Source organism: Platichthys flesus, chromosome 15 (genome assembly GCF_949316205.1).
Source record: "Platichthys flesus chromosome 15, fPlaFle2.1, whole genome shotgun sequence".
Classification (NCBI taxonomy): Eukaryota; Metazoa; Chordata; class Actinopteri; order Pleuronectiformes; family Pleuronectidae; genus Platichthys; species Platichthys flesus.
In genome coordinates, this window is record NC_084959.1 from 6,666,918 (window position 1) to 6,694,831 (window position 27,914).

General features: G+C 42.2%; 5 protein-coding genes across 5 annotated transcripts in view; 2 read left to right on the top strand and 3 right to left on the bottom strand.

The window, feature by feature from the left end:
* dclk1a (doublecortin-like kinase 1a) overlaps positions 1-2,162 on the top strand; it is a 52,812-nt gene extending 50,650 nt beyond the window's left edge. Inside the window, exon 17 of the mRNA XM_062405981.1 lies at positions 3-2,162. Within this exon, the coding sequence (XP_062261965.1) occupies positions 3-75 (73 nt within the window). The 3' untranslated portion in view covers positions 76-2,162. The remainder of the gene's footprint in view (positions 1-2) is intronic.
* A 1,138-nt stretch (positions 2,163-3,300) lies between these two features.
* rfxap (regulatory factor X-associated protein) lies at positions 3,301-5,919 on the top strand. Its single transcript, XM_062406290.1, has 3 exons — positions 3,301-3,996; positions 4,219-4,329; positions 5,231-5,919. Exons 1-3 carry the CDS (start codon positions 3,568-3,570, stop codon positions 5,333-5,335), a joined length of 645 nt encoding a protein of 214 aa, XP_062262274.1. The 5' UTR covers positions 3,301-3,567; the 3' UTR covers positions 5,336-5,919.
* Positions 5,920-6,056: 137 nt separating this feature from the next.
* smad9 (SMAD family member 9) lies at positions 6,057-12,684 on the bottom strand. The gene is made up of 8 exons (XM_062406291.1): positions 12,557-12,684; positions 9,988-10,544; positions 9,075-9,290; positions 8,593-8,850; positions 8,017-8,127; positions 7,500-7,721; positions 6,712-6,968; positions 6,057-6,603 (listed from the first exon to the last, which is right to left on the bottom strand). The coding sequence occupies exons 2-8, from the start codon at positions 10,181-10,183 to the stop codon at positions 6,460-6,462; spliced, it is 1,404 nt and encodes a 467-aa protein (XP_062262275.1). The 5' UTR covers positions 10,184-10,544; positions 12,557-12,684; the 3' UTR covers positions 6,057-6,459.
* Positions 12,685-16,205: 3,521 nt separating this feature from the next.
* On the bottom strand, positions 16,206-20,157 carry alg5 (ALG5 dolichyl-phosphate beta-glucosyltransferase). The gene is made up of 10 exons (XM_062407036.1): positions 19,847-20,157; positions 19,179-19,347; positions 18,488-18,534; positions 18,235-18,303; positions 18,019-18,111; positions 17,805-17,918; positions 17,646-17,705; positions 17,408-17,559; positions 17,200-17,285; positions 16,206-16,834 (listed from the first exon to the last, which is right to left on the bottom strand). Exons 1-10 carry the CDS (start codon positions 19,907-19,909, stop codon positions 16,719-16,721), a joined length of 969 nt encoding a protein of 322 aa, XP_062263020.1. The 5' UTR covers positions 19,910-20,157; the 3' UTR covers positions 16,206-16,718.
* Positions 20,158-20,672: 515 nt separating this feature from the next.
* LOC133969168 (organic cation/carnitine transporter 2-like) lies at positions 20,673-26,869 on the bottom strand. Its single transcript, XM_062405458.1, has 10 exons — positions 26,277-26,869; positions 24,682-24,785; positions 24,436-24,590; positions 24,170-24,341; positions 23,916-24,042; positions 23,147-23,247; positions 22,810-23,024; positions 22,283-22,465; positions 21,788-21,923; positions 20,673-21,450 (listed from the first exon to the last, which is right to left on the bottom strand). Exons 1-10 carry the CDS (start codon positions 26,682-26,684, stop codon positions 21,381-21,383), a joined length of 1,671 nt encoding a protein of 556 aa, XP_062261442.1. The 5' UTR covers positions 26,685-26,869; the 3' UTR covers positions 20,673-21,380.
* Between the last annotated feature and the right edge of the window lie 1,045 nt (positions 26,870-27,914).

Sequence of the window (27,914 nt, forward strand, 5' to 3'; positions counted from 1 at the left end):
AGCCTCCCGTCCGACTCTGATGACATCTCCGTCAGCTCAGCCAGCACCGTCTGCTCCCCCAGCTCGCCCTTCTAGAGAGCAGGTGGAGGAGAAGATGTGCAGAGGAGGAAGAGAGGAGACACAGATCCTCATCCATCTCCTCCCTCTGCATGGAGGAGGAGGAAGAGGAGACGCTGGGGGTGAAAGGGGGAAAACTGTGGACGAGAAAAACTTTTATCTTCCCTGAATCCATCTCTCCAAACTTGGAGGAGAGATCGATCAAAGGGTGGAGACCTTGGAGTGAGAAAAGAACTAAAGAGGCAACAAGAAACAGGGATCACAAGGAAGAGGGAGAGGGGCAGAACGAGGTGAAAGACTTTTCTTTATTTCCTTTTTTAACGTTCTCTCACCTGAGCACATGTTGCAGGGCTCAAGGAGCGAGGAAGGGCAACAGTGTTTTGTTTACCCTTCAGTGATGATCCGGGCTCAACATGGAAACTTCCTTATGGCGGAGCAGCTCAACAAGGCAATATGAGAATATGGACTAATGTTCATGTTTTATTGAACCTTATTTATTCATTATTATTCATACTCTTTTCTTTCTTTTTATTGATTATGTATTTTCCTTTTTTCATTGAGGACAACCTTTTCTTGACTTGTCCTATAGAGCTTTGTGGAATAATGACATAGTGGAAATAGAAGTAGAAGCTCAGATTGTGAGGCAGGTGTGAGCATAGACTTGATAAAGAGTGTAATGTTGAAAAACGAGCGGAGAGGGAACTTTTTTTATTACAAGTTTATTACTGTGTTCAAGAAAGCAGTGTTCACTGAAAGCTACATCTAAGACAGCACTTGTGCTATAATCCTGTGCTCAACACAGTATTGGCATTGCCTTCCTGTAACGTTGGATTGCAGTTTTACAGTTTACATTTTACACGGACTGCTATTGCGACTTGAATGGTGCATTGGATCGCTCCTTGAAATTTCTGCTTCATCCATAGCATCGTTTCCACATAAAATTCCAGAATTTGGGTGCTTGTGTAGCAAACTCACCATTTGAAGTATTTCCCCTTGATGCACTCAATTTCCCACAATCATTCCATGTCGATATCTTGTTTATTTTGTGACGATCATGTACTTGAAGCCTAGTTTACATTTTTTCCAAAACACTGAAGACATATTTCATCCACATATTCCAGCAGTGAAACAGAGTGGCGTTGTTGCGACACCTTTTTGTGGCATTGGAGAAATGTTTCAGGTACAATTTCGGAGATCGACTGCCTATTTGCACAAAGTACTGCGGTTTGGGTGCAGTCACACAGGTCTGACAGAGTCAATATGGATGCCGGAGAACCAGCAGCACAATAGAGAAGCAGTACAGGTGGAGAGGATTTTATTTCAGCTCTGTACAACCTCATTCATGGCTTCATTTATTCCGGTGGAAGCGTGACAGACATTCAGTAGCGTATTCTTATAAAACAAAAAAAATGCAGTTTAGTGATGAGGTGTTTGTTTTATATGTTATGTAAATAACATAATTTTATTTATTTTGATAGTCCAGAATACAGTATATTTATTTACTGGTAGAGAACTCAGTCATACGTGTGTGTCAGCAAAAGAAAAAAAGAAAATCAGGTCGAAATGAAACGGTAACGTTGAAAAAGACCTGACGTTGCACCGCTTACATTCATCTACACGGACGAAATGAGACGACCATTTCTTCTTCTTGTCGGACACTGGGAACGATGTCACTTCCTCTGTAAAAGCAAAGGGATTCCCAATAACTGATGTGAGGAAAAAAAAAAAAAAAAGCAGAGAAGATGCGGGATGCAGGGGTTTTCTCTTTTCAGATTTTTCTCCCTGCCGTTGTCACACGTGTCTAGAAGTTTGTGTATTTGTTCCCATCGTCACACATAGACAGTGATGTGCCGTCATATTGACCGAATCAGTATGAGTTCGTTGTGCAGTGGGGATGAACTCTCCCTGCACACGGGCACATGTGGTTTACCAAAGTGCTCTCACAGCTGCACCACAGTGTTCAAATCTGTTGCAATACCAATACCTGTACCTCTGTTCAACAATGATCTATCGATAATAATAGTAATAATTAAAATATGTTCCAAGAACAAAGTGTCTGTGTTGTTTGTAGAGCTTCAATTTGTTAAATATGTTTTAATAATAAAATGTAGAGCTGGAAATCTATTCAATTATGTTTTTTGTCACTTTGTTTCCAAGCTTTTTCAAATGCAACCAGTAAATCCCATATTTTGCAGTGCACCAAGGATCCCCGGGTCCACACAGCTTCATTGAATGGTCAATTTCTTCCTTTAAAACAAAGGCACATCCTCCCACTGAGGCTTTTAATTGGGCTATTGTTATCCACTATCTGCTGAGGGGCCACTTCACCGTTGTGATCGTAGAAGTGGAAGCCAACATTTTCTGTACTTGACACGACAGGTGGGATGATGGTGGAGAAGAGAGGAAACTTGATCTATTCGTGGACATATGTTTTGGACTTTCTCGTGGTAACATTTCAATAAAAAGCATCTACAGTGCAGTTATCAGAGATGGGCAGGAGAAGTCCTGTGTGGCATTGATAAAAAGAATAAAAACATTTTTCACTCGTAAGGTATCGTGGAGGTTTCATGAAAAAGGGTAATTCACTGTGTGCAGAGAAAAGATTGAAACAATTGTCTCAGCTATTTCCCCAGAAGTTCAGAGTTTAGTTACTTCCAGAAACAGCAGAACAAGTTGAGCCATTCTAGATCTGAACACTCGCTTTGACTGAAAAATGAATGTTCAGCTTTGTTAAATGTGTATCTTTGAAAATGCACCAGTCATTTTAGTGTCATTATTTCCTGCCTGAATAACCATAAACCAACAACGGTAGAGTATTACATAAAATTACATAGTATTGATTATTAGGGCCCGAGCACTGACAGGCACAGTGAGGCCCTGTTGAAATTGTAAGTAATATTTTTTTAAGGCAAGTTTAGATAGATAGATAGAGTACTTATACATCCCCGAAGGGAAATTAAGTCGTCATAGCAGCCGGTATATTTGAATACAATAAAATACAATACAATAGAATAAAATAAAAAATTGAGGTAGGTAGAAAGAATAAAAACAGAAACACAAGATAAATAGGTAGAGAATATAAGGTTGTGGAATGTAAAGGAACATATATTGTATTATATTGTTTTTTTACTGTATTAAATTAATGTTTTTACTTAAATCTTCTCTAATAGCATAAAATATACACATCTTTGGAGCATGTATTTTCCCCTTTGACCACATGGGGTCAGTGCAGGACATGAACTGAAGGCAGCGAAGAAGAAGGTTCTCTCAGTGAACACAGTCTGTTTAGCAGCAGTGTGACGACAGGAAGCTACAGATCCTCTCTTATTATCTCTAAATCTAATGATATTCATCACAACCACGCAGACACACGTCCGGTTGTAAAGTAACATGCGTGCCGACACGTCTACACATCGCTGCTTCAGCTAACGAGAGCTAACGGGATGGTATTTCGCTAACTGAGCTAAGCTAAGCTAGCTGCGGCTGTTGCTGTCTTCCTTCACCGCAGTCATGAGCGAAGATGACGGTTCGGCTCCGGCGAACAAAGACCGGGACTCCACGCTCCTGCTCACCAAGGACGGGCAGCGGTACTACGTGAGCAAGGCCGGGGTGGTGGACAGCCGGAACGTCATAACGCCCCACGAGCCGGACAACAACGCCTCCTCCTACGACATGGACGACCCGGACGAGGAGAGCGACATGCTGGACACCTCGGACCCCAGGGACGGCGCCGCCAGCCCGGAGGAGCTGAACGACGAGGACACCTCGGAGGGCGACAACGCCCCCAAGCAGTGCACGTACGACGGCTGCACGGAGACCACGACGCAGGTGGCCAAGCAGCGGAAGCCGTGGATGTGCAAGAAACACCGCAACAAGATGTACAAGGACAAGTACAAGAAGAAGAAGAGCGATCAGGCCATGTCCAGTGGGAAGATAGAAGTGAGAGGAAACTTTTTATTTATACTTTCATAACTAGATCCGTTCGTTTCGACCCATGAGTGGCGACTGGAGGAGAAATGGGTTTAAAGACTCTTAATATCTGTTTACATTATAGTTGGCTCTTAACAGGGTGGAACTCATGTGATCATGTGTTAGTTCAAACTTCAGTGAAGTGTGGTTCAGACCATTAATGGTTGTTTGTGTCTTTGTGTTTGTGTTAAGGAAAACTCTGAGGAGCGGCCAGTGTCTGTGAACAAGCAGCGACTGGGTGCCATGGGGGACCGCCCGGCCCGACCCTCCCTGATAGAGCAGGTCCTCAACCAGAAGAGACTGGTGAGTCCCAGTGGGTCACTGGTGGAACCTAATAGAACTCAGTAGAGCACTTACCTCCACCAAGGCCCAACACTTCCTCATGCAACCACATTTAAATTCACTATATCCCCATTTACTTTACTTGGATCTGCACAAAAATGTGCTCAAAAAGTGTAGATCTGCCCCCTGATCTGGTCAAGCACCAAAAGGTTATGGGTTCATCCCTGACCCATTCCACATCCGTAGAAATCTGTGTAGTAAATTTGACGTAATCCTACCAACTAACTAACAGGCGCTGATTTATTACACAACCTTCTTGACGGAGGTAACAACATAACAGTGACACCTTAAAGTTATGACAGATTGTCTTCAAACTGGCAGCCACCACAAGCTAGTGGGAGGTTTAATATGTGATTTTTAACAATTTCATTTCCACTAAATGTCTGGATTCAGTTATGCCAGGATATCCCCCCCTTCTTGCAAGGAAGCATTTATTTCAGCTTCTTACTTTATTGCTTTTCATTAAGGTGGATATGTTTTCATTTGTCTGTCTGTCTGTTAGCAGGATTATGTATTAAATCTACTGGGCTGATTGCCATGAAACTTGGTGTAAGGCTGTTGTTTGGATCAGGAAATACAGGGGATCCAGGATTTGTGTATCTTTCTTTAACATTGTGAGATGGGGCATTTGTTGGTAAAATCTAAAATGATTCCTCATTGATTTCTCTTGGTATAATTTATGTTTCTTTCTGAAAAGAATCAGACGTGTTTAGGGTACCGATATTTAGATACAGATCTAGTGAATTGAAATGTGGTATAAGGACATTTTGACACAAGGCAGAAAAAGAAAGTCAAATGTTAGATCTTCAGAAATATTTGTTGTTGCACTTTACACTCAAAGTGGATCGTGTGTGTCTTCCAGTCCCTGCTCCGGAGTCCAGAGGTGATCGGTTTCCTGCAGCAGCAGCAGCAGCTCCTGGCCACACAGAACCGCAGCCAAGCACAGGGACAGTTCCCGGGTTGTTGACAGCGGCTGGTCGACGCAGACGCTGGCACTTGATGCATAAAGGGAAACATTATGATACTGAAAAAACTCTCCAGCCGCGGTGAGACAGATGAACTGATCTCACCGGATCTAAAAGGAAGGACTAACCATGCAATCAGAGCGGCTCTTGTTATGTTTAGGAAGTATGATTTCCTAAATACAAGATATTAGAGTTCACATCAATTATTTATTCCTCATTTGGAAAAAAAATAATCAAAACTCTGAATTATAAATGTCCAGTTAAAAAATAGCTCAGATGTTTCAAAAATGTGATTCTCTTAAACGAGTCTTTGTTTGTTGTTGTGCTATTTATTTAGTGTTATTTATGGAGAGTTATTCATGCAGTACTCTTGAGGTTTTAATGTTTTGGTTTGAACATTTGTCGGTTTGTGCAGTGCATTCCCGTAGCCTCCTTTTTATTCAGATGGTGCTCCATGAAATTTGTAACACAAAACTTTTATCATGTCACAGAACAATCACTTCAAATTGTCTACAAAAATGAATGCAAATGAAGCTTGATGGGATGTATGTTGGTGTCTAGAAATTAAACTGTGTACTGTGTGTAATTCCTGTGTAGCTGTGATAGTGTCTATCCCTCCTGCTGTGAAGGTGAGACTTCAATATCACAGATCATTGTCTCTGTGTTTATATTTCAATGAGATATTTTTGTTCCATTTATTATTAGAAAACAAAGATTCAACTCTTAAAGAAAAAAAAACAACACTTTAATGGAATGACAGAAAAAAGCAACAAGTACAGGAAGTCAAACATTACTCAACACTTATACAATACACAATACAGCAATAACATTTAAAACACAACACAAGTCTTGAGTACCTACAGGTCCCAATTCTTCTTGTCTTGGTGAGTGCAGTCAACAAGATAAATGCTTTATCGTACTGAAATTATAAGAACACTCGATCATTCAGTAATACACACATTTTCAGTCTTGCTGCATCGGCTGACAAAGCTGTGATATACATGTTTTCTCATTTTGTGTGAGAGGTCAAGAGAGACGGACCACGGGTCAGAGAACCTGGACAGAGCGGAGCATACAGAATCTACGACTACCTGTGTGAAGGACCAAGAGTGTGCGGGTGCTTGTGTTAGGACACGGAGGAAATGGGGTTGTGCGGGGAGCCCATCTGTGTGAGGACCTTGTCCAGCCACTGCAGGGGCCCGTGCAGGTGTACCTCGATCCAGCAGGGGGTGCTGGTCACATCCTGCCGGTGGTATTCAGCGCCCCAACCCTGGAGAGAGAACAAACCATGAATCCCAGCCGTGATTTGACGAACTCGAGGTCAAAATAACAGAATACAAAGTTACAGTGAGATTGTCATCATGTCCCGTATCAGTACCTTGACGAAGCTCATCCGGATGGTGCACATCTTGGTGAGCTCGTAGACGACCTCGAAGCCGTGGTTGACGGACTGGGCCAGGAGCTGAGCGAACAGCTGGTTGTTGAAGATCTTGAGGCTGCAGCCGCTGGGGATCTTGCACACGGTGGTGGAGTGGAAGCCGTGCTGGAAATTGCAATTGCGGCTCTGGACGAAGATGCTGCTGTCGCTCAGGCACTCGGCGTACACCTCGCCGCCCACGTAGTACAGGTGGAGCCCTGAGAGGGATGGGGGGGGGGGGGGGGGGGGGATTGGAGTCAACAACTTGAATGCCTGGACGTTTCTACCTCGATGCAAAAATAACAGTCAAAAAGTCCAAAAGAGCATAAAAACTACACTCATCAGTCGGTCGCCTCCACTGAAAAGGCTCCTTTTATATTCCTCCGGAGAAAAACCCACGAGGGCATCGCCGCTCGTAAATGAGGAATGTCTGAGTCGTGTAGCAGCGTCTGAGTTGGGGACAAGCTGCCCTCCACCCTTTGTGTCACCCCTATCATAGAAAACCACACACATCCTCACAGAGCACAGATTACTGTAGCCCACAGAGACTCTTGATGTGCGTCCAACAAAAGCAGCCTTTCTTTTTCTCTTTGACCGAGACAGAAACAACATTATGTAGCCTGAAGGATTCGGTGCAGGCAGAAATAAAGATTGCAGATTCATTTTTTTGTACAGAAATTAAAGGAGCTTTCCTCCAGTGTCTGAGGAAACTGTGTGTTCCCCGACATGAATTACCTGCACGGGCCTACCTTTGCCTATGTGCCTGCGTGTGTGCTCGATGGTGGAGTTGCGGTTGACGTTGGACAGCAGGCCGAGGCAGAAGCGGTTCTTGTTGTTGGACGGGTCCGTGAAGCCGTCCACCAGGACGCTGCGGGACGACGCGTGGAAGGTCTCGCCCACCCGGTTGTTGAGCTCGTAGTAAGCGATGGAGCACCAGTACTCCGGCTCCTCGTAGCAAACGGGACGCAGGTCTACGGACACCAGAGAGGAGTGACTCAGAGGAGGAGAGAACACATTCGGTCCTGTGCTTTACTGGATTTGAGATACTTTATCATATTGATGTAAAAAATCCTATAAAGACACATCGGTGCCATTGATTTGCAACAGTATCTGCAGCAGCGAGTAGAAGCAGAGATGTTGGGGATATGAAGGAATCAATGCCTCAGTATGAAGACACTAAACATATCTCTATACCTGTAGATAGATGTATTTCTATAATTTTATATGCATCTATTTATATAGTACTTCACAGGTCTACTCTCTTACCTGTGTGTGGAGCAGAGAAGGTGAGTTTAGTGGTTGTTGTGGAGTTGCCGGACTTCACATCGTCTTGAGGACTTGTCTCCATCATGGTGTACGGAGGCGGGGGGGTCTCAGCTGGAAAAACACATCACACAACACAATGAGACGACAAATAGGCAAAAGCGGTTCAACACAAAGAAAACTTTTTTACAAATGTTGATGTTTCTAACGCGATGGAAGGAAAGCTGATAATAATAATAAGAAAGGAATGAAAAAGAGGAGCCATACAGGACTCTGACAAAGATGATAACTCAGGAAGAAAACATTTGAGAAGTTGTGTTGATGTCGTGTCAACACAAACACATGACCTCAACAGCTAAATTTGTGTGTTGTGAACGCGTCTGACCAAAGCATCTCCTGGTGTGTTGTTTTTATGAAAAAGGCAAACTCTGGAGGAAGTAAAGACCTGAAGGTGCAGACATTCTACAGAGTTCAAGTCTTAAGCCGGCTATAGAGATATTTTGTGACAGACATTTGAATACCTCCAATAAGACAGCAACGTTTGAAAAGGTGTCGGCTCGCTTGTGTTTGTTTCCCTACCCATGATGTGATACGGGCTGCCCGGCTCCACGGAGCTGTTGGGGGAGCTGGGGTAACTCTGCGAGGTGGGAGACTGGCCGAGGGAGGAGGCGTTGGAGGAGGAGAAGGAGGCGCAGGGCATCGGCGGGAAGGAGTCCGGGTAAGTGGCGTTCTGGGGCATCAGAGGCTCGCTGTGCAGGGAGGCGTTCCTGAACTTGGCCAGCAAACTGTGCTGAGGGTTGAACTCGCTGTGGCGTGGGACCAGTACCGGCGGCAGCACTGGGAGGAGACAGGGGACGGGGAGAGAGAGAGACAGGGAGAGACAAAGAGCGAGAAAGATCATGTTACTGCAAATCCCTTCGGCTCGGGAACGCTGCACCGGATCAGATGTCCTGCCTCTATTTAAGAACCAATCAAAGCTTTACAGTTGCCACATTCAAATTCAACAATTACCTCACGTTGTTAAGCTAACTCAGAGGATTATACTTTGACAACGTGCGTACCAGGGGTCTCCACGCGCCTGTAGTGGTAGGGGTTGACGCAGATGTCCTTCTGCTTGGAGCCGAAGGCGAACTCGCAGCACTCCAGGGCCTTCAGCTCGTGGTGCGACTGCAGGTCGGGCCAGCGCCACACCCGGCAGTAGATGACGTGGGGCAGACCCTTCCTGTGGGACACCTGCAGCCGGCCGTCCAGCGAGCGGGGGATCGTCACACACTTGCCTGAAGGATTGAAAATGGAACGGCACAGGACGTCAATGCAGATCCATGAAATCTGTCAAATTCACACTTTTCTGATCCAGTTACTACTGCGTGGAAACTCGGCCAGTTACAAGGATTCTGTCTCTGTTCTTCGTTTGCTCGGCTAATTTACATGAATCTAGATATGTTTTTTTTAATCATGATTTCAATTAAAAAAATTAAATAATTTCAGAAAAGATTTATAAAGAAAAAATGGAAAAAATATCTAAATGATAATCAAATGTGTATAATTTCGTGTTTCAGGTTTTTAATCCTGGGATTGGTCGAGACTTGCTCACGATGGTTTCTCTCGTTTGAGTTTCCAGGTCTTGTGCAAGAACACATTGCATAAAAAAAAGCTTCTGTCGCAATCGAACCTGTGAGCTCACATTCTACTGACGAGACCAGAGGCTCCCAACATGTTTATCTCAAGACTCATAAAATAAAACATGCACAACCCCCCCCCCCCCCCGTCACATGTAGCCAATATTGTTTGTTGTGCGCTAAAGATTGATTTTACTTCTCAAATTGTTCCATTTCCATAATTCTCAGATGTCCATCGATGTAAAGTATAACTTTTTTTGAAAGAAACAATCAAATAGCAGGGTAATAAATATTTTCCTATCCTGTTAATCATCTCAAACCCCTCAGGTTTATGCTGTGATGCCATTAGACTCACTGGGCTGCCCGGGGCAGCTGAGTGCCCTCTCCAGCTCCTCCATCGCCCCCTTCTTCTTCTTTAGCTTCTTCACCAGTGAATCCACTGCCTTTTCTGCCCACTTCTCCTCCTCGTCCCCTTGCTTCCAGCCGAGCAGGCGCTTCACAGCCGGGCTGGTGAAGGAGAAGAGGGACGTAATGGCGTTTGAGGAGTTCATTTTGAGATGAATGAGACAGGGGGAGGGCCGAGATGAGCTGATGGGTGATGTTTAAGAGATAAACAGCTCCCTCGAGGACAGCGAAATGAGCAGCCGGGACAGCGAGGGAACAGAGGTGAGGATAAACGAGGCAGAGTCTGTGTAAACAGAGGCTTTTCTGTCTTTCGTCGTATTCTGCTGTTACTTCCGAGCAGAGCTGGTTGCAGGAGTTGGACTCCCGCCAGCGCAGTGCAAACCCTAAATCTCCTCTCTCGGTTGGCACAGGAGGGATCCGATCCGGCAGCGCTGGATTTGAAGCCTCCTGCAGGAGAGGTTGCTCCTCAACGCCAGCAGCCAGAAATTCAGGTCGGGTTTCAATCACCTGGCGAGAGAAGAGATGGGAAACCGGTATTAAGGTCTGCTTTAGCTGGCAGGCTGAGTCTGTAGCTCTCTTTAAATCAAAACAAAATGATTGTATTACGAGGTCATGCTCACATTGCTGTCACCTCTCTACTTCTATTTTTATCTTTTTATTGTTATTTCAATGTATTTTTACTTGTTTTTTTGTGAAGTGCTGAATTAATACAGATGTTGTTATATTAGTTTTTACAGATGTGCAGGTAAAGAGAGTTCAGAGGTCAGGCAGAAAAGAGACCACAGGATTCAAATCTATGGATTCATGTATTTTATTCATTCTAGATTCTGTTTCTATTCTTATTATTTCCCTTATGCTTCTATTTCCTTGTGCTGCTTTGTCAACTTTGAATTTCCTCTACAGAGGATCAATAAAGGTACATCTTATTTTATTTAATCTTATCTTCTTCTTCTTCTTCTTCTTCTTCTTCTTCTTCATCTTGTCAATAAAGTGTAACCACATATCCCAAACTGCCTGAGCGAGAGAGCAGGGCAAGATGGGGCCGAGCTCATGTCTAGATTCACCAACAATGAGGAATGTCCTTTCTGGCCTCTGTTTCTATGATCATGCCACTGACGCCCAGGAGCCATACTGTCTGGCCAGAACACATCACAGGACAGGAGGGGGAGAGGGAGAGAGGGAGAGAGAGGGAGACAGACAGAGAGAGAGAGAAAGAGAGAGCTCTCTGTTTTTATGTTTGTGTCTCTCTGCCCAGCAAGAAAAATATTGAAGACTGGTATGAAATCAATCAGGTATGGAAATATCAAGGTGAATTAAGTGATCACTCTGATCTACCAGTCCAATGAATCAGTACCACAGTGGCATTTTCTGTTCATGTCACTCCAGTTGGAATCTTACTGATACATCTGTTTTCTCAGATATTTGTACAGTAACAATAATTGATGTGAGACTCAACAGTGACTTTATTATGGTGATCTTCTTGTTTTATCTCCTGTGGCAGGACGTCCTGCGGCACACGCTATCATAATTGACCCATGTGGCAGAAAAACACTTTCTACTGTAAAGCATTCTTGCGTGTCAGGTTGTTGCTGCTCGCTGTGCAGGAAGAGTAAATGTTGTGAAGATGATTCTCCCTACAAAAGGTGAAGTGGAGGCCTTTTGGGTATTTAACCACATGCTTCTGTTTTGGGACATGCAATCATCCAAATGTAACACAACAGAGTCAGACCACGCTCCTCCAGGACTGCGTGGACTTTCTAATTAGATGCCATCAGGTAACAAGTGGTGTGATTTCAACCTGAGGTGCTGTACATTGTGCTCCGTGTGTGTATACAAGCAGTGTGAGCACGAACACAGACGCACAGACAGACAGCTGGGGTTTACAGTGACAGCACAGACTGCGGCATCAGTCCTGTCTGTGCTGCTGCTGCTGCTGCTGCTGCTGCTTTATGGAGCCTGGCGTCACTGAGTCTGCCGCTTCAGATAGGCTAATTACCTAATGCTTTATCACCAGGACACCCCCTGCCCCAAATAAAGTAAACACGCCAGCTTCCTCCACTACGACTACAACCACTCATTTGGTGCCAAGACTCCAAAAGAAACCCGGGCTTGCGCTCTAAGCCACTGAAAGCCTCCTCACCTTGGCGGCACAGTGGATAATGTGAGCAGTCATTCCTGTCATAGTGTGATACCGACACTGCAGACACAACATCAACCCGCCAGACACACGCACGCGTCCAACACACTCCTAATTATGTGGATTAGTATCACAACCAATCACTATGTGTGTTTATTCAGTTATCATCTGACCAAATCATCCCAATATTTGATCATAATTCAATTATGCTCATGTTAGAATATTTCATTCCAAAGAAGTTGCCCAACAGTGCCACGTTTTTTCCCTCTTATTAAAAGCATTTTAAAAACAGTACACAAATATAAAAACACTCACAATAACAGTGGTTGTGAGGGAACTTCTTAAATTCTGTAGAAATGTAAAGTTGGTTTTGGGTTCTCACCTCAGCAGTGATGACAAGTGCGCATCAGACAGTCCTGAGCATAAGAAGGGTTCCCGGTGTGGTGGCTCACCGAAGGTGTGTGTCTGTTTGTGTGTGTGTGTGTGTGTGAGTGGGTGGGTGTGGATAGTGTCTGCGAGCATGTGTGTGTTGACGTTTAAGTGTCAAGCTGGCCTCCTTATGAGTGGTGTCCGGTAGCAGATTTCAGAATAAAATCGGGGTTAAAGAAGCTAAAAGGAAAAAGTAAACGAAATAAGAATAATAACAAGGGAAAATAACATGATGTAAAGTTTAAAAAGAAATAAAAATGTGATCAACTGATCATACTTGGTTCATCTGTCAACAAAACAGAAATATTTTTAAAATTAGTGTGAAAATTAATCAACAGAATGAGCTGTAAATCAATTAGTCTTACATGTAACTGTGGTTTTACATTTAATAGCCCATGTGGCCAAATTGACCTCTCATATGGAGGTTTTCCTTTTCTGAAACGTTAAGTCTTCAGAATAGTTCAAGATGTTTTAATTGGACAAACCACATCTTGTATTCTAATATTAAGTCATCTCTACTGTTTTCACTTATCTTATCTACCTATTTATCTTGTGTTTCTGTTTTTACCTCAATATATACATATTTTTTTATTCTATTGTATTGTATTTTATTGTATTCAAATATACCGGCTGCTATGACTTAATTTCCCTCCGGGGATGAATAAAGTAATCTATCTATCTATCTATCTATCTATCTATCTTATATATTTTACAATATATTAATCAAAGAGAAAGTACAAAGACAAAGATAAAATAGTCAAAAACGAATGTAAGAAAAAGTTATAAATTAGCAAAGCAAACCAGTGAACTTTGACAAATGTTCACATTCTTGAATTGACGATGCATCACTCACAGCTCAGCTCCAAAAGTCACAGAGCGTTATTATCTTTATTGTGAAGGTGGAGTCCCGCAGTGTTCCGGTTTCTCTGCGGTCCAGTGCGGGAACCTTGACGCAGGTCTGCGGGGCCCGGAGACGCCGCTCCTCCTGCAGCTCCAGCGGAGCGCCACACAGCCGCGGCGGCGTCAGCTTGGCTGGAGCCGCAGCGCCTGCAAGAGAGATCCCTCCGCCTCCCCCCTCCTGGAACTTTACCAGGATTTCAGGGATTTTCTGATCCAGCGGCAGGGGCGTGCACGAGTGCAAGTGCATGTGCGCGCCACCTGAGCCATGCACCGTCTACTTCAACCATAGTTTGTCCAACCTCGTTTTATATACATATACTGGCACTAACTAACTGAGGTGAGGAGGAAAAACACTCCCACCTGTTCATCCTCCTTGCAGGCTATTTCTTCATCTCATTATATAAATCAGGTTTTTGGTGGCATATACATATGATACGACACTGGTTTGGATGGAAGGTCATAGATGCACACATTCAATAAGTTGTCTCTTTCTCCTGGGACGTTAATTTTGCCAGGATTATAGAAGCTGGAAGCTTAATTAGTCAACAATCAATATGATCTACAGTCTATAATGCATGTTGTTATATATAATAAGATATTTCTAACTGGAACCTGTCATTTCATAAGTAAATAACCTGTTTGGTGTGCACGCCTCCACATGCACAGCCTCTACACCTGCAGCCTCTGAAAGTAGAGACTCCTGGAGGAGGAAGGATCCACAGTCTTCCTCCTGGACTCGATCATACCGTGAAACACAAACACACACACACAAACACACATTTCTAGTCCTCTTTAAAAAAAAAAAACTGAGTTGTTTCATGATCTATTGTCGGGAGGCACACAGACGTCTCTTCTCATTGCGGATGGATACGATCCTTTTATTGGGAGTGCCGTGACTGGTCCAGTTAATGACGCAAGCCCCGGCTGGCGACAGTGAGTCTACAAGTTTGACATTTTCGCAGTTTGCAGCAACTGCTGCGGAACGTAACAATACTCCGAGCACGGAGTGAAACCACTGTGGGGATCCCGGCTGAAACCTCACGAGCCACCAGGTGGATCTAACCCGGGCTACACGCGCACCAAGTCGGTGTGTACTGGGGAGATGGGGACGGTCCACCGGAGCCAAGAGAGTCTGGTGCCTCAGGGAAGGTCCCAGGGCAAAACACTGACGATGTTAATTTTCACTGTTTGGAAGTTGAGTTAGTTTTGAAAATACAATATAACTAAAGTTAATAAAAGCCTGACATAAATGTCAATGATTAATTAATTTTATTATCACCTGCACAAAATCTTTCATGATTCATGTTTATAGACTCTTGATTATCCATGTCATAATCAAGATAGATATATAAGGCTATTAAAGTCTGGTTAATAAATGTTTCATTGAATAAAAATGGGAACATTTTTTATCAACTGTGGCATCACGCATAAGTTCCAGCGTGGAAACTAATCTCCATGAATGACATTCCATTCATTTCCTTCCCCTTATCTGATCAATGAAATACAAAAAAGAACATTTCAAATGTGTTGCATTTTGAAACGCGACAGGAAACCGGAGCCGGATCATGATCCACCGCCTGTGTGTCTTGTCTGGTCACAGAGCACAAACAGGATGCTCTCCCTGGGGCTCCGGGAGGCTCCGAGAGGCCCCGGAGGCATCATCAGCTCGAACAAGCCTGCAGACCTCAGCGTTATGAAGAACTTCATTTACTGCCAGGGCAAAAACAACTTGCTGGCCTTTTTTCAAGACAGGAAAAAAGGGATGATTTTGGTGATTAATAATGTATCCAGGGGTTTGCTGCTTTCTTTCATGTCAAGGGAAACTGATGATAACTCAGCCCCCTGTACTTCTACTACACTACATCACTGACCCCTGCTAACTTCACTTCAGGAATTCCGCTGTTAAATCAAGATCAAATAAAATAAAATAAGAGTCAGATATTGGAGATTTCCTCTACTAACATTGAGAAAAACCTGAGTATCTCTCTTAAGTGCCCGATAAAGACTCTAGACCCCAGACTGAGAAACAGTGACCTGAGATAGAAGCAATTATGTATTGTCAGCCTCTGTACTAAGATAAAGGTGCATCTGTTAAAATATCCAGGAAGTATCAAGAAAGTTTAAACAATCGGGGGGGCAGGGGGGTGCAGAGACAGGAAGCTGACTGATAGAAGGTGAAAACATATCCTACAAAACCTCTTAAATGTATCACTTAGTGTAAAAACTTTGATCCATGAGTAATTGATTATTACAAACAAGTAGCCTCTCTGGTTTTCTTTGTAAGATCTCGGCAGCAGACTTTAGGCCACAGGTTTAAACACGTCTGTGTTTGCTTCCTGACACATTATGATTTGACTGATATACAAGATGATACAGGGTCACGAGTGGTGTCCTGTGAGTGATGGTGAGACCCTCAGGTCTTTTATTGGCTGCTGTTGCTCTTCCACACAAAATCCTCTCAGCAAATCTCAGATAAGCTAAAGAGGTGAACTTTTTATTTATAATTTTGAAACTAATTAGTTAACTGTAAATAGTAGAGCTGCAACTAACTGAGTTTTCACTATTAAGACCAATAGTCCAAATTATTAATTTTAAAGCAACGACAGTTTAAGAAAAGCAAAAGGAGTTTGAGAATATTAAATCATTAAATACTTTTCATTTTTGACACTACTTTGGTTAAGAAAGACTTTCAAAAGCATAAATAATTCATATTTTGTTTTTATTTCTGTTTAAATCATCCATGCCATCATCCCACTGACTAGTTTCCTCAAAAGTTCCACCCCTCCCATTTTGACAATCTCACAAACAGTAACAACATTCAGTCTAATCAGAATCATGAAGCACTGATTATCAGATCCTCCACATTTCCTACAACTTCTTGTCAGTCACACTCGATTGGCCACAAGATAAACATTAAGTAACATAGTACACGGTTTCATTCATACGGACATTCTGTGAGCCGCGGCCACAGAAGTGTGCGTGTAACAGGGGCCATCACAAGCCGATATCAGATTATTTAAAATAAAGGCAGGACCACGAGGAACCCACGGCTGTGTCTTCACTTCCCCTCCTGTGGATTTTGGAGAGGAGAAGACTGTGGCAAACTGTCCTTCATTACGGCGTACAACAGACACAGTTGTTTATCCCACCTCATCCAAAGGGTTTGATGGCCCTATCAAAGGCTGTCTCTGGGATACCAGGGCCTGTCTGATTGGCTAGTCAGTCTTAAAAGGCGACTCCAGTTTCCAGGCTCCGGTGAAGTAGCGCATGCGGATGAAAATCAGGTCTCGACCCATCTGCAGCCAGCTCCAGAACGGGACCAGCTTGGATCCTGGTGGAGGAAACACACAGACATTATACTTTAGAGGAACAGATGATGGAAAAAGACCAATTTGCTGACATCTAATGCTGATTGGTCCACACGGTAATGTCATCAGCAAATACGTAATCAGTCCAGCAATAAGACAGGCATGCAACAGTAGCAGTGGTAATCTGTCAAAGTCAAAAAATAGAAACTAAAACAGACGGCCATCTAAAAGGATCAGCAAGGATGAAGTACAATTTCTAACAGAGGAGTAACAAGAAGTAATCTGTCGATGACAGGCGTGTACACACACCCTACAGAGATATTTATAGAACCACAGAAAGGTGGCCCACTGGGAGGATCCGTTACCGCATATTCCATGAAAAACCTACCTTCTATTTCGGTCCAGATGACCGCTACCTCTGCCACGGGGATTTTAAAACACTGGGCGATGTACAGGAGCTCCACGTCAAAAGCCCTGGGAGAAGAAATGGAGAAAGAAGTGGACAGATGTTTAAAAGTTGCTTTTTAATCTTTTTTTTTGCAGACTTTGTTTTGATGTTAGTACTGAAAACTCCAGCGTGGAACTAGACAACTTACCATCGCTCTACATGGAGGGAAGAGAAAGTCTTGAGTGCAGCCTCCCGAGTGAAAAGCTTGAAGCCGCACTGTGTGTCCTTGATGCCTCTCACACAGAGGAACCACACCAGGAAGTGAAAGCCGTACATGAGGAATGTACGAAACGTTGATCGCTGTGGCAAAGACCGAATAGTGGTTACTTCATGGTTTAACACACAATACTCAACAATACTCCTAAGACTCCAGGCAAGATAATTACCTCAGCTACAGAATCTTTCTCCAGGTGAGCTCTGGAACCACAGGAAATCCCCATGTTTTCCTAAATATACGGATGAATTATAGAAAGGTTACACACTAGCTGCTAAATATTAAAATATCTACGTAATACAACAACAACAAAAACTGGATACGGACTCACTGGCTTAGGCTCGATGTTTTTAAGTCCTGCCTCCACTTTGTCAATGTCAGAGAACTTTGTGGCTCCGTCAGCATCGGCCATCAGAATGATTTTGCCCCTGGAGCTCATTGTTCCCTTTAGATGAGACAGGGTGAGAAAGAAATGTGGGTAAAAATCTAAACAAAAAATACACTCCTAGTCTCCTGACTAATGTTTTTTGTGCTGTCAGACAAACCATTCGCACAGCTCCTCCTTTCCCTCTGTTAGTCACCAGCGTCAGGACTCGCACTTTATCTGCACCGTGCTTCTTAGAGTACCGCAAAGCAACCTGGCAAGACATCACAACAGAGTTCATCACAACGCAATGCTCCACCACAACCACTTTGAAATGTTTAGCACTAAGCACATATAAAGTTAATGGAAACAGATTGTCCCCCCAAAAAAGGATTACCTCTGTGGTTTTGTCTTTGCTGCCATCGTCCACCACAATGACCTCATAGGTAAAAGATGGGTTTTGTTTCTGCAGGAAGGAAACAGGCACATTTTCAGTTGAATGCTGCCACCTGCTGATCTTTTCAAGGAATAACGGATATAACTTGAAACATTTTCTCTGTTTTGCTTTTTAGCGGGATGATACAATTGATTTGCTTTGATCAGTCAAAATAATAATAATAATAATTGCCTATATGAAGCTGAGCACTTACCTGTCTGTTTTCCAGGTACTCCATAGCTTCATCCATCATCAGAGGCACTGTCATGGCACACAGTTAAACCCTGTTAGTGTCTATAACCTACTGCAGGTTCAAAGTGACTCATGTAAAACAATGAATATTTCACAATTCATCAGTTCAACATAAAGTTAACTGAGCATTTGTCACTCGCAAATAAATAAATGTCTGAATTTACAGATGTATCCATTGACAAAGCTTTTATGTGTGTTTGTGTCTCAGGATAGAGCGAGAGGTAGAGGGAGGAGTCAAGAGGGCTGATGACTCTCGTGCATCGATACAGTAATATTTTACCAATTTCTATCAATCATGATTGATATGGTGATGATCAGTGTTGATATTGTGGTGGTGGCAAATCAACATATGACCACCAAGAGGAGTAAGAGTACAGATTCATTGTGACAGTATTGCAGGTCAGAGGATGTCAGCTGAGAGGCTGAATTTCATCCGGGCAAAGGACGAATTTGCTTTCACAGAGCAAAAAGCATGATGCCACATGGGTCTCAGAACCTTCGAATTTTTGTATTTTGTCATCTGATCTCAGGACACATCTGCGGGCATTCAGACCTGAACTTAGTGTTGACCACATGTGATCGGATCACTAAGGGCGGATGTTACCAAGTCTGGGTCTCTGCCCCCTCAGAGGTGACCCCCCCCAATCACTCACTGCGGAGCTCCTCGTTGTAGGCCGGGACTACCACCGACAGCTCCCTGGAATGGGGGTCGTGCAAGCTGGGGAATGGCTCCTTCTCTCCTGAGGCGGTCAGGAAGTACTTCTCCTTCTCGTGGCGTGTCAGTCTCACCATCTCGGCAGTGACATGCGCGACAATGAGCAGCTGAAAAGGGAGAGAGTCATGTTACCTCTGCCTGCAGGTGTTCCAGTTGAAAACAGGTGTCATTTCTGCAAAATGACACCTGACAAGATGAAGAGAATCTGGCTTTTCTGGACCAGTGCGTTATGCATATCTTAACGTTTGTTATGGAAATCATGGGATGTTTTACTAAGCTTAACAACTTGGTTTTCCACCTTTGAGTGAACTATTCTTGCAGCTGCTTTGGGGGGGGGGATTCGGATGATGCTTTCCTCAGTTGATAACAGCTACTTTTTAAATCCTCATAAAAACATGCAAAGAGAAGATGAAGGCTCGTTACATTAAGGGAAAATATAAATTAAATAAAACGCCCTTAACCTCAGCAAAATACATTGTTAAAGGATTTATTACATGGAGGAAGAACAAGAGCTGGAAATCATCCCTGCTTCACTTTACAGACACAAAACCAAGCCAGGACAGATCTCTGCCAACACAACATGAAGTCTGTCCTATGACCACTTACCACAATGAAACACAGAGCTGCTAATGCGACCAAAGCTTGAATTATATCACAGAGGCAATCCATTTTCCAGAAGTTGTCCAGCAGCCACTGACGACACAGCGACCTAGCCTACAAGCTAGCTCTTCTTCTCCCCGGTTGAGCTTCGTGTCAGGCCGCCTGCGCTCTGACTTCCCGTTCACACGAGAAACCAGGAACTTAACAGGTTGTTTAAATGGTGTAAACAGTAAATAAGAAGCTTCGTGCCTCCATTAGTCTGCGGCCACATCCGTAAACTCCTCTCCCCAATCACAACTCAACACAGCGGTGGAGAGGAAGTGACAAGTTCTCTTCGACACATCATCAGTATGAGGAAGAGACCTGCAGAGAAACCGACACTGACCCCTAGAGGCCAGGGGTGGAACAACCGCAAGGAATATTTGTATCTATACTAAAGGTGAGACAGAATTATTTGCTTGAGAAAACAGGAGTTGCGCTTGGTATATAATTATTAAGAATAAGAATAAGAGTAGGAATATTAATTATAAGAATTAGAATAACAATTAGAATAAGAATATGAAGAATACAAAGAATACGAATAATATGAAAAATATGAATAATATGAATAATGAAAGATTATCTAGGGCTAGATGATTGTGCCCTGTCATTTACTTGTCAATGCTGTGTAGCACAACCACTAAATTGAAGTCAGTGATGGATGTAAAAACCTCAGAGATGGTTAAGTATAATGTATAAACCAAATCTATCCCGAAGCTTCTCCCTGATCTCAGGAATGATCCAGCCATTGCAGGAGACAAGACGTTTAGAAATCATTTATTTGTGAATTTTACAACATCATCACATGCTTAAAAAACTTTAAAGGTTGCTAGTGTAATTGAGACATGAGTAAAAGACATTGCAATCAATATTAAATACATGATGTCCACTTACCAAATAATTTTAAAGTAGACACTTAAACAAATTAACTGTAAATCAGTGTAAAAATAAAAAGAAGTGCAAGTCTTTTTAAAACATGCCTAATCTCCAATTTTCTACTTGCTACACAAAAAATGATTAGACGGATGCAATATATTTAAAGCTTTTCAAATACAAAGACACATAACCAAACATAAAACAACAACATTTCATAAATGTGTCAACTTGGGCCTGTATAACAAAAAAGTTCACTATACCTAGGATAGGTTTCAGTTATCTGTCTGACCTTAACCAATCAAATGGGATAAGTTATTATCAACTCAACAAGTCAACCCAGGTTTTCCTTATCTTGATAATTGGTTCGTGCACATAAAAGGGGCGGGGTTTATTGATATTGACCATCACCATCATGTGACCTGAGAGCAGTATAAACAATTTATAAAGGCTAAAAGAAACACAGTTAGGTAATTTGCCGCGATGAGAAGAGCTTCTTAGGACTGAAAATCCTCAAGTAAACCTGGAGTTATAAGGATACAAACAAATCCTCTTTCATAGTACAACTCCATGGTGACTAGTTAGAGTCAAATAAACACAATGCAAATATACAAAAGATGATAAGTCATTAAAACTTTGTCTGATTTTCAGCCTCGCTCTCTCCATGTTCAGCTTCCTTCTGGTTTTTCCCTCTTTTCCTGTTTGAACAATAATGATGATAATGGTTACAGTAAGAGTGACATCAAAGGTCATGGTACAACTGCAGTTTACCTCGTAAACATTAAACAACTCTACACATTAAAAGCGTGATCAGCGATTAACTACACATTAAGTCATATTCATTGCACTTTTATGAAAACATATAAAAAAAACACTTAAAAGAGAGAACATTGCACTTAAAAAGTTACTTTTTAACGTCACATTTTAAACCGTAAGCTGAGTCAAACTTAAGACTGTGACCTTTGCATCGGCTCCCTCTGTGCAGTAATGTTACAACACTGGCATCAGTTAATCAGGTTCGCAGAGGGCACTCACCTCCACACCGGCTGCATTTGTGTTATGGTCTCCGGCAACGTCTTCCCAAAAGTCTCAGGCAGCAGGAGACACAAGACGGCACCAGCGATGGCGAGAGCCCCCATCAATATGTACGGCAGTGCCCTGAAGTATTGTCCTACATAGAGAGGGAAAGAATAACCACGAGGAAGGCAGATGAAAAACAAATGAAAACTTTAAAATAGGTGAAATATTTGTTCAATGATGATTGGTGAGGAAAATAATACTTTATCATTTTGCAGATTAAGGAAGGAAACTTTCCCCAGACATTTCTAGCTGTGGTAACTTGTCTTAGAATATAGAATTTACTGGCATGTACGAGTAAACATGTGAGAAGCTCGAACAGGAGAATGTTTGGCATTTTCATTTGAACATGGCTGAAATATTTACAGATTCAGATTCAAACTGATCACTGCAGCTCTATTCTCCAGAAATATGAATCCTTGGTGCCTACAATAGGAAACGACCTGCACGTACCCAGGTAAATGATGAAGGGAGACATGATGGTTCCAATCCGAGCAGACATGGAGCAACACCCCATTGCTGTGTTTCTAATCACAGTGGGGAAGAGCTCTGACGAGACGGCGTACACGATGCAAAATGCAGACGTGATGCCAAACTTCCCCAGCATCTCGAGGATCACACCCACAATTGGTAAATCTAAGGAAACAAAAGAGGGACAACTTTAACTACAGCAAACAGAAAATATCGATATCTATGCTAGTGGCATTGGCCCTTTTGATGGCAATGTTCAGGCTAACATTTATCACAATTATTGGAAGTTTTGACTGAAATATCTGTAACTGTGTTAGATGTAATACATTGGCTCTCTACCCCCATCACAGAGTACTTTTAAATATAAGTATGTGCTTTACTGCGTTCCATTAAGATGTCTTAGCCTATCCATCATTGTGTTAATTTATTTATCAATATATTTGTGTGAGTTACTAGTACAGTTTGACTTGTCACCCTCGTGCCTCCGGAGCTACCGATTTGAGCATTACCAAGCGGGACGAGCTGAACGCAGAGGATCATCACGCCCCCGAGGAAGAGTGAAGACGACTGGCAGATGTGCCTGGAGCAGTGCTGCAGCAGTAATAAAGCGATGAGGTAAGCTGGCACCTCAGTCACAGCAGACAAGAAGCAGTTTATGTAAGGGTCTCCATGCAGGTTGGACGTGTTGAGGAGTAAAGCGTAGTAACTGAGGGTGATGATGGCCCTGCAGAGACATGAACAACAGGAACCTAGATGATTAGGCTTCACCTTTGGGGAGCGGTCATGTCGTCCATCTTTATATACGGTCTATGGTTTTCATGTCATGTGAGGAAACTGTTGACGTACCACAGGAGCGCGCAAATTAATGTGATGGAGAACACGTTGCAGTTCCTCAAGATGTCTAAAATGTTGTATTTATTTTCTTTCATGGCCAGCGTGTTGTCAATCTGGGAAAAAACAAGAAGAAATGGTTGCAACAATTTAACCCTAGAAAGTTCCAATCCAGAGATGAAACATGAGCCCTGCCACACAAAGACATAGTGTAGTTAGATTCTTCATATCCTTGCAGACAGTTTAGATATTAGGTGGTCAAATAAGTTACCGAACAAAACAGGAAAACCTGAAGAGCAACACTGACCCTAGAGATCACGTGGCACACATGATAAAAAAAAGGTTTCGTATATCAACCTTTTTAGAATGTATGAAATATTAAAACTAAATACAATTATCACATTGTGGTGCTTCTGCCAACATATATCTACATATTTCTTCCCCCAGTATTTTATGCCAGATTTACTTTTACCACTGACATTGAATTACCTCATCTCTGAGTCCAAGTGACATCAAATCAAAAGGTGAAAACATTTCCTTAATGAGGTCTTGAGATAGCATATTCAAGAATCTGAAAACAGTTTTTGACCCCACCTTGACCTCGACCTTTAACATTTGACTACCCTAACCTAATCAGAATATCAGTGAGTCCAAGTAAACTTCCTGAGGTATCAAATTACCAAATTTGAAGAAATACCCTTCTCGAGAATGGGACAACCAAAGAGTGGTCAACCCAACGGACAACCCTGAAACTTATAAATCCGAAACTTGCTGATGAACTGACCTCAGCTTGTGTAAAGATGTCTTGTGGAGCCTCGACGTGGTTTTCCTTGGCAGCACGTCTCAGAATGACCTCGGCCTCCTTCATGCGTCCCTGAGAGAGCAGCCAGCGAGGCGACTCTGGTATAAACCTGGAGAGTTGAAATAAATAAACTGATTGATTCAATTGACACCATCACACCCGAGTCATTAACAGAAAGACACTACCAAGGAATGTAAAGGCTGCTGTGTGAGAAGATAATTTCTTATTATTCTCACCACCACAGAGGGATGTAGATCAGGCCAGAGGCCGCCATGGGAATCATCAGCATCCGCCATTCACGGAGGAAGTAAGCCGCCGCGGGCATTGCCATGTAACCCACAGCCGAGGCCATGAAAACCCTGAGGGAGCAGAAGATCACTCGTGCATTTGGGCTTAGAATTTCTATTCCTGTAGTTGTGATAAATTGAAGGAGAATTTTTCAAAAAGTAACCTGACACATTAAGCAGTAATCAAACGCTGCATCCTTAATGGTAAAACATACCCAGCACAAATCCAATGATATAGTTGGAAAATCCCCCGGCACCCACCAAGAAAAACAGAAATGTGAAGACCTCCCAGCTCGGGGAGAATATCTGAGCCGTGATCGCCAAAGTTTGAAGGATCATCATGAAAAAAAGCGCAGGCTTCCTTCCATACCTGAGTAGGCATGAGGCAGATTAGTTTTGAGTAAGTTAGAAAAAAATATATAATTAATGGAAACAATGATAAAAGAAACCAGTGTACAGACCTGTCGGACATCTGGCCTGAGATTAATGCCCCCAACAGCACACCGATGTAATTGATGGAGGTGGTCAGTGGTATTTTGTATGCATTGTCACAAACCAAGTCCCACTGCAAAATCCATCAGTGCAATGAATAACCAGAGGTGGTAAAAGTACACACATTATTCTCTCAAGTAGAAAACTAAAAAAGTATTAAAGTACAGGCTATGAAAAGTATTTGAAAATAACGAGTTCCCCTCTAACATCTCAGCTCGGCTAAGACTCATTAACATACAGGAACAAGATCTTTGTTTCCTCCCACATCTAAGAAATACTGATTACAATAACCAACGCTGCAGTATATAATCATTATGGTCATAAGGTTTAAAAATATAAGAACTGATAATAGTCTCGTGAGTTAATTTTGTGAAATTTTCAACCAAAAGGTTCAATGTGTAAGATTTAGGTGAAAGGGATCTATTAGCAGAAATGTAACAAAAATAACCCAAGTGATATTTTCACTTGTTGTATTTATTTAACACTAGAATGGGCCCTTTATATTTAAATACTTAATATTTACATCTGGAGCGGTTCCTCTCACAGTTGCTTTTTACAGTAGCCCAAACAAGTCTACTACAGGTTCACTTTCATGTTTGGAAGGGGAAGGTGGGGTGAGGGGTCTTCAGCTGCAAAATGCAACTTCACCACTAGATGTCACTAAATTCTACACGCTGAACCTTTAAAATCATTCCAGTTAGTAAACAAAATGATATATTAATTTTATTTTAATCCGTTAAGAGGACCCACAATTCATACAATTTAGATGATCACACACTAATGGAAACGTCCCAAGGATAATTTTATTAAATTTCTGCCAATAGATTCATGTCAAATTTTGTCCTTCTTTTACTCCTCACTGAAAATGATAGGAATCCTTGTTTTCTTTTTCTTTTGGGTCAGTTTACTCAGCTACAGATACTCCATTCATGGCTGACAGTTTCGATTGTAAATATCCAGAAACAAAAGCATCTCATGTTATGAACTAGCATCTGTGATGATGCTCAGCTTTATTTTACTGATTACACACAATTAAATCAGTCAATAACCTTGGCAGTTTAAACATACAAAGCTGGTCTTATTAACTCCTCATAACTAAACAAGTCACTAGTGTCACTAATGTAGTTGAAACTATTTTTCTTTTAGTTTTTGAACTATTTCATGTGAGAACACTGTTTAAAGTATTGGTTCACATTAGCAAACAGGACGAGGTGTGTGTGTGTGATATAATGAGTAAAAGACCGGCCTTTGACCCGGCTTTGTCCTCATGTAACAAGCATTTTTGTTATCCTAGCTGGTTTGGTTTGGACTTTACACATACGCATGTTTCTATTAATTCAAAGTCTCCTGTCTTACGCCTTGGATTATTGCCAATTACTCTTTGTCATGACTTTTTTTCTCCAAATTGCCTAAAATGCTGATTGATTATAGTGATTAACGCAAAGGTCAAACTGTGAGATACAGATTACATTACTATGACCTTCCTGAATAATAACAAAAAACGTGACTAAATACCAGAAAACCTAAACATCTTCAGAAGTTCATTCATGAATTATCTGCTCACCTCTGTGACAATGGTTGACTGGTAGATTTGGTTGCTGTATGTCCACCCGTTCAAACAACTTTCCAGAGGAACTTTACTCACGTTAACATCCACATTTGGAACAAGTTCATTCTGGGAGAAGTTCCTGACTAGGTCCAGGTTGAGCCTGGAGCAGGAGCTGCGCTTCTCAATGCCATTGACTGTTTCCAGTGGGATTGTCACATTTCTCCACATCTCACTGATGCTGTAGTTCTCGGGGATATAGCACTCGTGAGGTGGGGTATCACCCACAAATACTATATAGACACCGATAAAGCCATTCGGGAGGATGCTGATGGCCAGTGCCAGAAAAATCCTCAGCTGGAAAGGTCCCCAAGATCCAAGAAAAGATGTAATGCTGTCATAGTCCCTGATTTTTAAGTTTCCCATGATCTTAACAATATCTTTGATATTGAGTAACGCAGAAGGAAGGACGCAAGGAAGGAAGACACACAGATACTTGATCAGTACTAGAGAGAGAATGTCCTGCTGCTCGGTGGAAGATTTTATGGCGGGTTTACCTGATCTTGGAAGTTACTCAGTTACTTACAAATAAAAAACAAGTGCAAAACTACAAGTAATAGAGACATGCAACTTCTTCGTCGTGCAGCACATTGCCTCAATATGTACATTATTTTGATTTAAATGTTTACTATCAAGCTCAAGCGACGGGTATAATATACAGTAATCCCGGAAACACTAAAGGAACCCTTGTAAAGGGAGTTAATCATTTCCCAGCAGTTAAACAGTCTGTGAAGTCTGTCTTTGTCATCAAGTGATGTTTGAGGTGACTTTTATTACTGCAGAAAGATAATAATTATTATTATTATAATTACCGTTATGGACGTTTTATGGAAGCTGGTGAAAATGTTCCATGTAGGTGTTTGCATCCTATTGGCCGGCTAAGCCTTAAGTATGCATTCCTAAATCCCATTTTATTGATTCCCTTAAGCATATCGCACATTATCTGATATGATCAGTTCAACTATCAGTAGCAAATTCCTCAAAATAATTCTGACTCACATACAGGAATGTCAGCACAAACACATTCTATCTTTACTTCCTATTTAGCACATTAATCTTGTAGATTTGTGAAAAAACAATCATTGTTCATTTTATCATCATGTACTCTTATGAAACTTTTGACCTTTATTCATCAGCATTCATAAGGAACATTGTATCACTGATATTTGTGGATAAGACTTCATCTGCTCTAGTTTCTACAATCTCCTCTCATTTGTCATAACCTTTTTAACCTTGTGGGAAAAATGACAAAGCAGCAGACCATTCACCATCAGTCCACTCACACATGAGCGCAGTAAAAGACATAACATACTGTAACTCTGTTCTTTTCATCTGCCTGTGACTCCAGCTGGCATTCTGGAGGAAAACATGGCTTCAGTCCAGGCACATTGTTTTGCCTGTTCATCACCGTGGGACTGATTTAACTTGACACTTTTGCTTTCCGATTTGCCTTATTTTTTTTTTTTTAAAGGACATTTTTGACAGTTTAGTTTTAACCTCGGCTGTGGACTGATGATTTATTTGTTGGCATATTCACATATATTTGAAAATTAAAAAACATTCACTCACACACTCTAAACCCTGCGTCAGCATCCG